Raw genomic sequence first — 14,702 nt, 5'->3', positions numbered from 1 at the left:
AAAAATCAACTGTGGGCTACATTTGTGATCTAAGACCACAAGCCAAAGCTATTCATCTGCCATGTTCTGCATGTTTCCTTGGCACCTACACTGTCTATGTGGAAATGGTGTATGGACAGATCGTATGGGCATATTGTTGTGAGAACACCAGCTTCTGCTTTCAATTGCTATTTGTGGTGGAGGTGATATAAGCCTCCACCACTGCATGTGAATTCAACTATATCCGTTCAAAAACATTGCTGATGTTCTCAATAAAAACATCCAACATTGAAATAGGGCAAGATGTATGGTTTTTGGTTGCTTGTAAACAATACCTAGGAACCTCTGCTTCATTTTATAACCGGTTTGGGAGATGCATAAAACTGGATGAAGTACCCTTTCATGAATGAAATTTGATCAGATTTTGACAGCACAGTATAGGTCAATATCTACCACACACTACCAGTACAGAGGACAAACGACAACTTCCAAGTCAGTGTGCAGACATTCCACATCTATTTTTTGCTCTAGGATGGACATAGTGTAGCTTTGTGCACCCAGCCTCTCTTCACTTTCCGTCACACAACATTGCAAACACATTTGGGATTGTTACACACATGGCTTAAACTGGGTTCTGGAAAAGGCAAACCAAGGGTGCTCACTACTTCAGACCTGGTCCCAGCCTAACTGTGTCTCGTAGGCTATTGAGACTCCTACAAATAACAAGACGATTGATCATTCCAAACACTTGAGTGTGTTTGCTTCTGAGATAAAGGCTTTCCTTTAACTTTGTAAAACACATACAAAAGACATCCATATCTGATACATTTTATTGGTGAATTTCAAATCTGTTACTTTGAATAAACAGCCTTGCATCATAAATACTACATTTTCTTGTATCAGGGTGAATTCTTGTCTGAAGGGAACTTGATAGAAATGTTTATAACAGATATGGCAGTGCACGGTTGAATACTACTCCTACTCACCTATCTTACAAAGGTTTACTGGCAGAAAACTTGAAATGCAGCAAAGCCACCGAGAAAAGAACACTTCAGCACATGTGGTTTTTAAGATCAGCTAAGTGTGCCCTGTGGTTCCAAGCAGGAGATTTGTTTTGGCTGAAATCTCTCAGGCAACACTAGGAGGCCCAGAGCTTAGGACTGGCTGTTAAGACTGATAGACAAAACGTGTACAATGTAAACTGATCTTCTGCACATGTACTGTTTTTAAGCAGCATGTTTTCTGCCCTTTATCAGTGGTATTGGACTCTGTCTGTCCTCCAACAATGCCCGCAGAAGACCAGCAGTCCTGGTTCCACACCTGGGCTATCCCGAATAAAACAATCCTCGCCAGTGCTGAGACATCACAAGATATTAGAGTTCTTTACGAAATGTAGATGTCCAGTAGTTCAATGCATTAACAACAGGTAAACTGGTTGAAAAGGCATACTGGTGACTCGTTTTAAGGGATGAAATTGTAACATGGTGTATCCCCAGTAAAAATGCTTAATATGGTAACAGTGTATAACAAATGAGTTCCAAGATTTGGACTTGCAGAACCTTGAACTTTGGGCAGAGGAAATCGAAAGAAAACTCTCAATCTCTGGTAAACTGCAAAGACGAGTACAGCTTAGCTTTGCAATCATATCTTTATACATCCTTACACAATGTCACACCCACATCCTGAATTAACAACATTATTGTACCCAAAATGAGACCACAGAGTAAGGCCCTCTAGTTCACTAATTCATACCCAATCATTTACTACACACTGAGATGCCCATTTAGCTGTTGGCAAGGATGTCTTCTGAATGAGAGACCTGACCTGTGTGCTTTCAACTCTTCAACCTTTCTTTTTTTAATGCTATCCTTTTTGCCAACAAAGGAAAGACCAACATGAGCAAGGGTTACAACGCATGAAACAAAAAAGGACAGAAACAATAATCTAACTACTGATGTTCATTTCACTGTAAATGGGATTTCAAAGGAGTAGTTATAAAATAATGATCTGAAAAAATGCATGAGTAACTTTCTTTTTTATACATACAAAATCATATATTAACAAATTGTTATGATACAGTAATTATAATAGTAATATGCAGTTAAACAATAATTCTAAGCCTGTGGGAGGACTGCCTTAGAATGGAGTCTGCTTTCCTTCAGCTCGCGGCTCACAGGCAAACCTGGATTGGTGGGGTCTGGGTTGGGGACAGAGTGATCACGCCATCAGTCGTCCAGGTTCTCCCTTGTTTGCCGTGCTTACCGTCCTGTGACATGTCTTGCACAAATCTGCAGTCACAAACAGAAATGCAATGAGATGTAAGCACTAGTACTCATTTCTATGAGCAGAACATCTCAAGATAGAACATAGTTCATTATCCAAAGGCAGCTTATGCTTGTACCTTGCAATGACATTTAAGGGACCGAAATGGAGTCAGGTACCGCTCACAGACAATTCTGTAAAAGGGTCTCATGTATGAAGATGTTTTTCCAGATGAGGATATTTATCGCGACATCTCTAAGTATGATATGGACACTCACCATGACGTTGTCTCCTTCTGGGATTCCTCTTCTTCCTGAGTGACCAATTTTTTTGACTGACCATCTTCTTCTGACACGTTTTTGCACATGGACGGACACACACACACACACACACACACACACACAACAAACAGAGCAATTTAGACAAAATACTATAACCTTTTCCAAGATAACATTTCTTCTAAGAATTTTGGTTTGATTTGATTTTCATTTACCATAGGGACTTCCCTCCACATCATCCAGAAGGTTAGCCGTAGAGTTAGCGGTCCCGAGTCTAGTGTGCGGTCAAGAGAAAAGCAATCTCTACAAAGTGCAATACACTATTTGACTTCTACTCTCTTTACTTTCTTCCTTTATTCCTGTTTGCTTTCAGTCATCATTCCAGGGTATCAATGTTTTGAACAGAAAGTACTCTAAAAGTGATGGCTACAGTGACACAATACCCATTACTGAATACATAATCAGGGACCACCTGCAGTGCCTTCACAGACCACCACAGGAGCTCTGATAGAAACCCTCTGTGTAGGACATGGTAATGAGGGCTTTCTTTGTGTATTGTTCTGCTTATTGATGGCCAAATGAGAGTCTCAGGTAAAGCAAAGGGGCTTTCAAAACAGCAAACCAGCAGCAGATTTACCAGCAGTCACACTTAGTCCAGTTAAAACCTTACAGAGTATGTGCCTGTATATGACTGATATGTATATGATATGTATACCGTAATATACTGGAAGCAGCTCGTTAGGGTAAACTCCAGCTCACTGGCTGAAAACCTGCTATGAGCAAAGGATACGAATGGTGTTTAAGTAGCGTTCTTCTTTTTGACTTCCTCCTCTTTGTCTTCTCAGAGAAGGTCCTCGCAATTTCAAACAGCTTCTTCCGTGTGGCTACATGGAACAGAAAACGGCTTAATGCAGGCCATTGTGTCAGTTGTATGGCTATCATCAATAGGATTTGGATTAGGTCATACAGTACATACAGTATGTGTGTGCTAACTGTGTGGCTCTACAGAGGGCACCTTACATTTCCCCATGTGTTTGAGCTTGTCTCGAAACATGGCCTCATCAGACACAGCAGTGCAAGCTTCCATGGAGCCAGGGGTGAAATGCTCACCTAGAGGGGAGAGCGAGGAGCCATGACAACAACAGAAACGCGTTTACACAGAGCACAGACGATGCACGTCACAATGAAAATCCATGCATGACAGATCAAAGCGAAGTGAGCCAAAAGAGATGTCAAGTGCTTGGATGCCACTTCTTTCTCTCACCATATATATTCAGTTTTGAGTATGAAACACAAGGATGGATTTATTCATTGAGCAAAGCTAGCCATGTTTACGTTATTGGTCAGGCTACAAATATCTGTCACCCTGCGTATGGTGAGCAAATATCATATTGTAGTGTATGTGCTACACAAACAATTTGAAGTATATAAAGATAAATGGATAAAATCTCAATCTTTTTCACACAAAAACACACACACATGCGTCCATGTCTGTTCTTCCACAGAAAGAAGTATGAGCGTGCATACTTCTCACTGTAGGCTAAAGAGGCCTTTGACTGAGAGGAAGCAAAATGAATGGTATCTACCTGCAGTGGAATTCTCCATGCTACCTGATGAATGATTGGACTTGGATTTCTTTGATTCATACTTCAAGCGATCTAAAACAAGAGAAAGCCCATGTTACAGTGAGGATGGGGATGAAGGCAAAAGATCAGGGAGCAGCTCTCAGCTGGGGAAGGAACTGCCTGGCCTGGCTCATTCCTGTCCTCACGGTGCTGTTTGTGGCACGGACAGGAAGTCAATAGTTCCTGCTGTTGACCTGCATCACAAGGTCAATGAAGCTACAGTGTGCGGCGTGGAGCATATGAGGCTGCACAGGAGATGTGGGGCCATGTAAGGTGGCTGCAGAGGACCAATCCTTGCATGACCAAGCAGAATGGGCCCTTGGACATTGAGCATGACTGGCCCTCAGTGCTCCTACAGTAGCTGCCTCAGAGATTGTCAATATCAACACTTCCCCCTCAGCCTGACAGAAGCAAGAGGGAAGAAGGACATTAATGTGGCCTCAGCGTTATATGTGACTATTACAGTTCAGTGCTCCTCTCAAGGGATAACACCAGATGACTGTTTGAGCACTATGAACACTCACTCTGGGATGCACTAGTTTGAGCAGTTATCAATCATCTCTCTCGAAGGTGATATGAAAAATTATGTGTGTATGTTTGTATGCTAACTGAAAAGGTGACTTGAGTATCTGTTCCTGTGTAGAGAGGAGTGTGAGAGGGAGTGTGAGTGTGTATATGTGAGAGTGAGTGTGAGTGTGTGGGTGGTGTTTTCAGTATACGTTACCTCTCTCCAGAGCGATGAGGAACTCGCGGTTGCGCTGTAGCTCCCTCATGAATTCCTCGTTCTGCAGGAAGAGGGCAATGCGCTCATCCTCCAAGTACTGCTTCAGTTTGCGGTCCTGCTCTGATGACGGTCCCCCGGCAACCTCCCCACCACTAGGTGGCACTGTATGCTGGGGCACGGATGACAGTGAGGAAGAGGAGGATGGCTGAGACAGACCGCTACTCTGAGATCTCTGGATAGAGGTGGAGGAAGACCGATAGAGGGAGAGAGAGACAGGGTGGAAAGTAAAGAGGAGGTAAGAAGAGAGAGAGAGAGTATGAAGAGGGCAGTTGTTGAAATGCACTGGAACTCCATACAACACTCTTAAGCAGGGGCAGTTCTATTGGGCGGGGATCACACTACAGTGGCAAGCGGCAGGTTTCCTATTGTTCTCTACGGTTCGGCAGCTGACCGGTGACAACGCTGGCGTAACGCTAGTGTTGAACAATCTGAGCGTTGAACTTGGTTCAACTTTGAAGTGCAACGCACGGCTCGTCAATGTCAGTTTTAGAATGTTCAGGTATTTTGACCAATCGGATTTGTCTAAGAACGTAACAACAAAGATAACCGTCTCTAGTAACAATGTTGACAGCAGCGTAACTTAGAAACAAGATAGAATGTTTTGGATTATTATTATGGTCTGAGCGTTGCCGCTGCCGCTTGCCAACGTGATCCCCGCCTTAGGGTGTCATGGGTTGGCAACGGTCACCCGAAAACAATGTCTTGCCACTTCTAATGCCACCTAGTATCACATCTGAAAGTATTTCTAACCAAATATGCTAAAAGTAACGCTTTGAGCGAATCTAGAAATGCTATGATTGAAGAGGTCACATAATGTGACTAATCTGGCTTGAAACATGGTTCAGCCCCATGGCTTCCAACCAGACTGATGTTCTAAACACATGTTGGATGTTGGTGTGAGGGGTTAGTTACAGTTCACAAGAAATACACCTTTCAGACCAACAGGCAATGACCATGTGCTTAAGCTCATATGGCTCATATGAGTGAACAGGTAGGAGTAGGAGTGCAAATGCAGAACGAACTATCTTGGATTTGGCCACTCCCTCCCTGATCTGCCACCCTAAAAATATCATCTGGATCTGACCCTGCTTTCAGGTAGTTACACAATCACTGACAGCTTCAGAAGACTGTTCAGAAATTCTAGATCCTCTTCTGATCCTCTCTTCTATGTTTACTGCGGCGAGAGAAGCATTGAGGCACACAAAGACTACAGTACTAAATGTTTGGGAAGAAATACCTGGATGCTGTCCATCTGCTGAGGGAGTATTCGCAGGAAGTCATCAGGGAGGTTGCCAAGCAGCGGCGGATTCCAATTCCGATAGCTTCGGACCTGTCTGTGACCTGGTGGGGGCCGGGCCTCAAACCTTCAGGGGATACAATGTTCATAGGAATATATGATACAATTCTGATTGCAATACATTTAATGTATTTTCAGACATGCAGCTGCAGTCCTGAATTCTTCCAGCAGGGGGCAGCGTAGTGGATTTGTCATTCCATTATCCCACTCCAACCGTGACCTAGAATTCCATTCCACCAATGATAGCGGCTCTGTACCTGGGTGGGGGTGTGTATGGAGCCCCAGGGTACTTCCGGTCATAGATGTGCATGTCGTAAGTGGGCGGTGAGTAGACAGGAGGCGGTTCCTCATCAGAGCTGTCTGGCTCCAGAGTCCTCTCTAAAATCTGGGGAAAGGGTCAGAGCGAAATGCAAACAGAGGTCAGGATCGACCAGCGCTTCCTCACAAGCACGGACAAGTGGTGATACCTGGAAAGCATTAGTGTAGTGCCCGATGGATAAATCCTATTAAACATGACATGTTCCTCTTAGGTTAATCACCAGCTTTATTTTTTCAGCTTTACGAAACAGAGAGAAAAAAACCCATTAAAGTGGAATACATGTTTTTGCTTGTGTCCATAACTAACAAAAGCTAGACATACTGCGTCATTGCCCTTCACCTGCCTTTTAAGAAGTCAATAAACCGATGCCAGTGACTTCCAACTAGCCATCTTATTGCAGTGGACTACTAATACAGTCTGGCAGGGGAGGCTTTATATGCACTTCCATTACTGACTGGGAGTGCATGCTTGACTGGAGAGATGGAGGGCAAAGGCAACCAGCTGTGCTCTGCTGAGCTGCGATTGAGAAGGGGATAGAGAGAGAGAGGGAGAGAGAGAGAGAGTGACAGATGCAAAGAGATAGAGGGAGGCTGAGAGTGCTGGCTAGTGCCGTTTTGCCTTTGACTGCACTGCTTCCTCATGTCTTCTGCTCCACTCATCTGCGCTAGTCTAGTCTAGGTCAGCCCACACTGCTCTTTCCTGTTTCCATCTGCTCTCCATGTTCTCCTTTTCACACTCTCACTTCTGTTCGTCTGGAACAGGCCTTGGCACAATGTTTAGTGTGGATGGCACTAAACCAAATACAGAAAACTGAAATGAATTAGGCCCTCTTGCCCAAGGGCTCTTAAAACAGTCATGCCTCACACACAGTCTCTGCCTAGTCCTGCTCCATACTAACTCACATGTGTCCAGCTCAAGAGAGTCAGGTCAGGCATGCAGAGGTGGGACAGATGGGGCCAGGGTGTACAGAGCACAAGCATGCTAGGAGCACACTTGGCCATTCTCCTGTTTCTCTTTGCTCGTACTTATCTATCCATTCCCACCCCCACGCGCCTCTAGTACTGTGAGAAACACCTGCATTCTCTCCCCAACATCTGGTACAATCTAGCTCTCTTCAGAGCCATGTCTGCACTGTAGAGCAGCACTATGAGATAGCACTGCAACAGAGAATCACAGTGGAGTCATTTCGCCAGCATATGAATAACCACTTCATAACAGAAACACAGTCCTAGATCATTACACAACATGGCCTGAGAAAAGAGGGGCAGTCTCGATCATGAATATGCAATTTGTTACAATGTGCACCTGACAACAGTTTCTACAAATGTAGCCTTCTCTTTGACAGAGGGCAACATTGCTTTTGTAAAATAGTTAACACCACTTCTAGAGTACATCTACTCCAGTCTAGGTCTGTTTTGTGATGTTGTTACTAAAATGGAGTTTGTTGACTGATTGATGCTCTCAAAATGCTTCATCACCCATCAAAAGGCATCCCTCAAATCTTCAAGGTAAACATGAGACACTGAAGTGATCGATGCATTCTACTGATGACTATGTGTTGATACAAGTTGTACAGTTAAGTCAAATGATAACTTATGAGAGGAAACTAAGGACATAGGGCTTTGGCCTACTCAAGGTTGGTATGGTTAGCTAATGCCAATTTTCAAACAATAGCTCTAGTAGTGGTTATTCCAGTGAAGGTTACATGGCTTAGTATGGGTCAATTTTAAACAATTATAAATCACTCCAATCAATCCATATTTTATGCTCGTCATGTGCACCCACTAAACAACTAAAATATGTACCTTAAATCTCATTTGGCAATGACCTGGACTGTATGACTCCTGCTTTTAGAGTCATACAGTCCAGGTACAGGTGGGACGATGACCAGTATCCCAGCAGGAATGTTGCGAGTACTGGATACTGACCTCTGGTGGGATGCTGTCATCAGAGTCGGAGCTGTCGTCTGAGCCCTGTCCATCGATGCTCATCTGCAGGAGCTGGTCGATGGTGGCGTCCACGGCTCCGCTGTTGGAGCGCAGGACGCACTCGATCACCTCGTAGTCCATGCTGGGGAACATGGTCTTGAAGTCCTCCATGGCCTGGTTGAACTCCAGCCGCCGCACCTGCCGGGGCGGCCGACTGTTGTTGAGCTCTCCCGGGCCCGAGCCGCTCCGAGAGCCCCCATTGCTGCTGCTGCGCCTGAACAGACTGGTCATAGTGTGGCTGCACTGCGCCGCGCTGCGCTGGCTCACCCAACCGACTGGCACCGAGTGGAAACAGTGGCAGGAGTTTCACGTTTCTCCCCGGTCCCTCGCTCACTCGCTCGCTCACTCACTTCTCTTCTCTTTCGCTCCTCAACTTCCGCTCTCGCTCTGTCACACTAGGCTCCTGCTTTCAGCGCTCTCTCTCTCTTTTCTCAGCCTCTCATTGTCCCAGGCGCATGGCAGTCCCTCAGACAGAGAGAGGGAGAGAAGCCGGCAGCTTTTTTTTCCTCTTCCTTTGCTTGTTCTTCAGCTGCATCCACTCTGGCTGAGGTTGAGGAGCCGCTGGAGAGGGACCTTGTTCAGAGGGACGCTGTCAAACGGAGTCTTCAGGCTTCAGCTGCCAGGCCGTCAGCATCTCCACTTCCCCTCAGCACCTGGAGGGAGAGACAGGAGTGTCAGGAGAGGGATGTCTGCTGTTGGTTGCACTGTGAAACGTGGAACTAGCAACTGGTGTGCTGTGAAGGCACAGGACCCTTTTTGTAACTTATAATGCACTGGGTACAACTTCCACAACATTTCCCACATGCAGGGCAGTCCAATAGACTTTCATGCCTGCTGAAAAATGTATCCAGTATCCAGTATGTTACAAATGAATGCCAAGAGATAAATATCAATTCGTACATTTTGCTGAACAATTGTCTTGTTTAGGGCAAGCCACAAACCCAAGAAAAGAGTTGTTTCTTTTACGATATGAAACAAACATAGCTATTCAGAGATAAAGCCTTTAAAGTTAAAAGGTTGACTGATATGTGGCAGACTTTTGTAGGAGGAAGCCGTTAGCAAACGTAGCCACAGGAAGAAGTAGGGAGAAGTAGCAAATAGCAGGGTCCATCCTCTGGGACAGCACAGTGGGGCTAGCACAGAAATGGGGAGGAGAGTGAGGTCACACATTACCCAGGAGGCATGAGTGAGCAATCTTTTGAACAGCAGCTCGTAGCAACATACATGATTTATCAGGGCAATGCCTTGATATAAACTGCAGCCGCCATATCTCAGTGAAAACACAACGCTAAAATGACAGATGCGAAACACCAAGACAAGCTACACCACGACAGAAGAATGTGAAGACATAAATGTGTGCGTTACAGGAAGATCACATACGGCTAAATGGGTTACTGGAGCTATGGATGCTTGCCATTAATCACTGTGCCAGTTAAAAGCCAAGCGCATACCTCTTTCACTTAATCCCTATTAGCAGAGGCTGAAGACCAGCTTACCTTAAATAACATTAGGTTGATGCCAGATTAGTGTAATCAAGTCAGGGAAACAAGTGTTTGAGGCTACATTAACCATTTTCTCATGACCAATGGAAGCAATATCTGTATTAAGGAACAACCCCCCCCCCCCCCTGCTTCGGGCATGGCCAGCACAAAAATAACGATGTATGCATTTGTTCCTCTTTTTATCCAAATCCAAGGGTGATACTTCAAAGCTGCAACATCCCACATGGTAGGACCGATGGTAAATTAATAATTAATTGATGCATCAGGCTTATTTTACAGACATCTGTACCTTTTCAAGCATACTGGATTTGCAAAAAGCTAAAACGATGCATTATTTTAAAAGTTATTTTTGTCCAAATCTGATGAAATCAATAAAAGAAAAATGAAAATTGGCTTAAAAAACTGGAGAAAGCTGCTGAGAAAGGAGTCCAACTGATTAGGTTTCTAAGCTGCAGGACAAATCACATGTGAAGTGTGGACGGCAAAATGCATTACCTTTTTAACTTGCTATCCAAACCCATACGAAAACGTTGGCTACAAATAATGTGTCAACATTCCAGAACCTTGATTTTTCTTGCTCACTGGTTTCTGGTGCTTTGATGTTTGGGTGTCAAACTCTCCCCCTCCCCTCCCCTCCCCTGCCCTCCCCAGCTCACCCCACTGTGCAGTGCTGGGGAGAGAAATCCCTGGTCAGCTGAACAATACAGCCAGCAAAGCCCAGGACAACCCACATGGCACTGCCAGGCCCCAACTGGTTACAAACAAACCATAACCCCCACCTCACCACCCAGCCTCATCTCCATGGAGGCCCCAGCTACATCAAGGGGCTTCATTTCAACAGTTTTTTGCCTTTATATTGTGCAATGCTGACTCCAACAATACCGAGCCAAGTGTGTCTAACTCAGGCCAGGCTTGTAAAGAAGATGCAGTTTTTTTTGTTTTTTGTTTTTTTTAGGAAAAGGTATAATGAGGTTCAACATGTGGCATTTGCGAAAAGGCTTTGTCTGAGTGTCCCAGCTAAGACTAAGAAGAACTGTTTTGCATCTGATTAAACATTCAGTTGGGAACGTAGACGCTTGGCAGCCTTGTAAAACCTTTGTTTTTGGATGGACACTCAAAACGTCTCACTCAATAGCACTGCATATTCATCAGTGGCAGGTTTACTGTCCAACTGTAATATCGGTTCAATATAACCTAATATTTCATTACACATGGTTTTTGGTTCGGCATGGTTTTTGGTTCGGTTTGCGATTCTTGCATAACGTTAACACTACCTTGCAATGAATGCTGGTAGACATCAAATGTGCTATAACTGTTTGTTTTTTTTAGTTTAAAACATTCACAATTAACCAAGAAATAGCTAAACCAAAATGTGAACAAAAAACAAGACTTAGGCTACTGTCAAAAATGTCTATGCTCTATGATGGCCAAACATCCACTATGTTAATGGAATAGTGCCGTGTGACTGCATTCAAGACAACTCGAATCCTACAGAATTACACTAAGCTCCTTTAAGGCCTGTCCACACTGGCAGCATCAAACATGTTTTAATGTGATGGCTGAATTTGACGGATTATGACTGGTTCATTGGTTTCTATTGTTCACACAGTCGCTCTGAAAGAGATGCCATTCTTTGTGCTATCTATCATATTAGTGTGCAGTGTTGACTTCAGAGAACAATATTTGAAACTGCAGATTCAGTAGTTAATGCAATATTTATAGTTATTGATTGGGCATAAAGAGGTTCTATTTAAACACACATATTTTAACTTACAAACAGATTTACCAAAACCAAATCCACCATGGCTGTTTACTAACACCATGAGCTCAGACCTTACTAGTGGCTAGCTCGTTTCAATTGCGTCTGTACTTACTGGAATGGTGCATTAAAATAGATGCAATTCTAGCCTACTCCCTTGCATGAGCAAAGTAGCGGTGATTAACGCAGGAACAATCCAAGTACTGCACTGTGAAACAGGACATCTCTTGGGTTGTTTATCATCCAAACAAAAGCAACCATTTGTTTTTTGATTAGGCACAATGAAATAAAGAGGCTCCCTGTCTGGTTTATATAAAGGGTAAAGTGCACTGATCTAGTGTCATAAAACATATTCCACGGACACATAAGATAAACCTGAACCAACTGCCTTTTGATCTTTAAAAAATAAAAAATAAAAAGTTATAGCCTAGGTTTATTGGATACACAAGGCTAAAACAATGTTGGAGCAGCAGTAGAGCAAATCCTGTCAACTAAAACTAGAAAATACTATGAACTAGCCTAATTTCACCAACTGAAACATTGCGACTCTGTAAACATGCAGAATGCTTATAGTCAGAAACACTAGCAAACTCAAATCCATCCACTGGAAATAGTGAGTCTGAATAAAAAGCTTTACTGATATGAAAACAATAACTTTGAACTTAGAATAGAAATTCAGTAATTGGAAGTTTACTCTAACCAAAGACCCTTCGCTCCGCTTTAACCCTCTCTGCTAACACAGGCAATCATCAGGCTGTGGAATCACTGACTGTCACTATACTAGGTTCAATAGCTTTGTTGGAGAGTTGGTTCAAGTGGTTGTCAAAGTTAGAAATACAGTCATAGGCTTTGTCTGAGGGATAGGAAACTATCTATTAATAGGTCTATTCTATTAACTAACATCATCTTGGTTCTTTTTATAGATTCATTTGTAATGAACGAGTCATTCAAATGCCAGCAGATATCTATGCTGCAAGTCAAGGAAATTATGTGCTTATACCCATTCCAGATATCATGAGTACACGTAGAAGCTAAAAAAAATTGTAAATACTACAACACCGTGTAAAGCTGCGGCGCAGATATATCATGTCATAGGCTACTTCACATCTAGAATCGTTGGGGAAAACGTCATCCAGGCTCATCAAAATCAAAGAAGGTAGACAAGTTTGGGGTCCTAGGCAAATAAGTTGGCTAATGGTGGTTACTAGTTACAAAGTGAAACATATTCGAGCAAGGAACAAGATTAGGCTACTTGATACGTAGATTTGTAGGCTAAGTATGGGGTATTGAACATAGACGACATTCTATGCCATGGTATTGAACTGGTGGCAGCAATGCTGCACATTATTGGTCAAGGGTCATCAAACTAATGTAGTCTTGTGAAAGCACTAACAGACTTTGTCGGCTTGGTTATTAATTCAGAAAAGAACATTAAGACAACCACCGTTTGTTTACAGTACGAGCTACTGAAACGCGCATCCGCGATATCAAAGAACAAAAACAAATCAGTCCACACTGATGGTGTGATAAGTAACGGTAGCCTACATTGAAAAGTGACTTGTCAACTCAAGTTACAGAAGTTGTTGTCACACGTGTTTCACGAGTTAATTACTGTAATTCTGAATGCCTGTTAGCACCAAAATCGGTGCCGTTTTCGGTGACATTTTTAGTATCGCGTTTTTTTTTTTAAAAGCTATGAATAAAAAATGTACAACAGCCTTTGCAGCTGGGTAACATTAGCTAACCCTTGCAGGTCAAGCAAGCTAGTTGCTACAATATAATAGGTAACATGCTAGATTACATATATTTTGCCAGTACATACAAAGTAAACATACTATTAAATCGAAGACTACTTCTGCAATAACCTCGGTCTGAACAATGTAACTGGACGAAAAACAGCGACAACTCACATTGGCATTTAAACATGTCACAGTAACATTAGCCAATGTTAGCTAACATCAGCTAGTCAGCAGCAATCCTTGTGGATTTGGGAGAAGGCCGCATCCTTTCCCAGCTTTAAATATAAACGCGCAGTGATTCGCTTTGAGTTAAATTCAGGACTTCTTGTGTTTAAGTTAAACCAGACAAATTTTATTTAGCTTGATTGCATCCAGGTCCCATTACATTTTAAATATACATAACTCCAGTTTGTTCCTTGTAGGTCTACTGAACAGCGAACAGGCTACTTGCTGCGTCGGACAGCTTGATTCCAGCAGTCAGCGTTCGTATATTGTTCCATTTATTTGTTGTTTATGTTGTCAAAATAGTTATTTTAACTCACCAATGACGAAGGTCAGACAAGTTGAGAATCCAAGAATGCAGCCTTTGGGGATAACGTTACACTTAAGTATGCCAACGGAGGAATTTCCATAGTGTGCATGGTCTGTGTTTGTTAAATCGGTGCGATGGGAAAATATCTGTCACGGCTAGATTTTGATGGGGGGAAGGGGGAACAAAGGATCAGATAGCGTCCTAGCGGAGAGGTTGGTGAAATGCAACTGACAATGCTTCCATCAACATGTGCAATGCAACTGATTTTTTTATTACTATTATTATATGGATGGAAGTAGAGTTTTACTATACCACATAGCAAGACCAGTTTATTTGTTGGTGAAATTTAACAGAGCTGTTGATTGCAACCACACACCTAGGCATACTCAGTTTGTGACTGTCAGGCATAAGGGTGAAATTGCCCTGATAAAGATTGCATTTGTGTGGAGAGACAGTAACATCATCTTTAGTGACAAGTGCAAATATCACGTGTCTCTGAGTCACCTGAAGCTTGCTTGCGCTGCAAAGCTCAAGCAAAGGCTTGAATGGGGTGCTGCTAAATCTGGGGCATTGTGAAAGAAACTGACATTTGGCCACTCAAAATATTGGGCTGTGTATGAAAGAATATCTAATATTTG

The 14,702-nt window shown here is 43.2% G+C and overlaps 1 protein-coding gene across 2 annotated transcripts; it reads right to left on the bottom strand.

Annotated features, from left to right (window-relative positions):
• Window positions 1-791: 791 nt before the first annotated feature.
• On the bottom strand, window positions 792-14,211 carry cuedc1b (CUE domain containing 1b). 2 transcript variants are annotated; one of them, XM_062552379.1, is made up of 11 exons: window positions 14,075-14,211; window positions 8,473-9,185; window positions 6,483-6,610; window positions 6,166-6,292; window positions 4,869-5,100; window positions 4,106-4,177; window positions 3,540-3,629; window positions 3,310-3,403; window positions 2,735-2,793; window positions 2,520-2,589; window positions 792-2,267 (listed from the first exon to the last, which is right to left on the bottom strand). In XM_062552379.1, coding segments are annotated over exons 2-11 (1,164 nt in total). In that variant the 5' UTR covers window positions 8,764-9,185; window positions 14,075-14,211; the 3' UTR covers window positions 792-2,266. The 2 variants fall into 2 exon arrangements, with proteins under 2 accessions (XP_062408363.1, XP_062408365.1); XM_062552381.1 differs by having other exon boundaries at window positions 2,520-2,586.
• Between the last annotated feature and the right edge of the window lie 491 nt (window positions 14,212-14,702).

The sequence above is a fragment of the Sardina pilchardus genome, chromosome 13 (genome assembly GCF_963854185.1).
Source record: "Sardina pilchardus chromosome 13, fSarPil1.1, whole genome shotgun sequence".
NCBI classification, from domain to species: domain Eukaryota; kingdom Metazoa; phylum Chordata; class Actinopteri; order Clupeiformes; family Clupeidae; genus Sardina; species Sardina pilchardus.
This window is presented reverse-complemented; position numbering and strand designations above follow the sequence as displayed.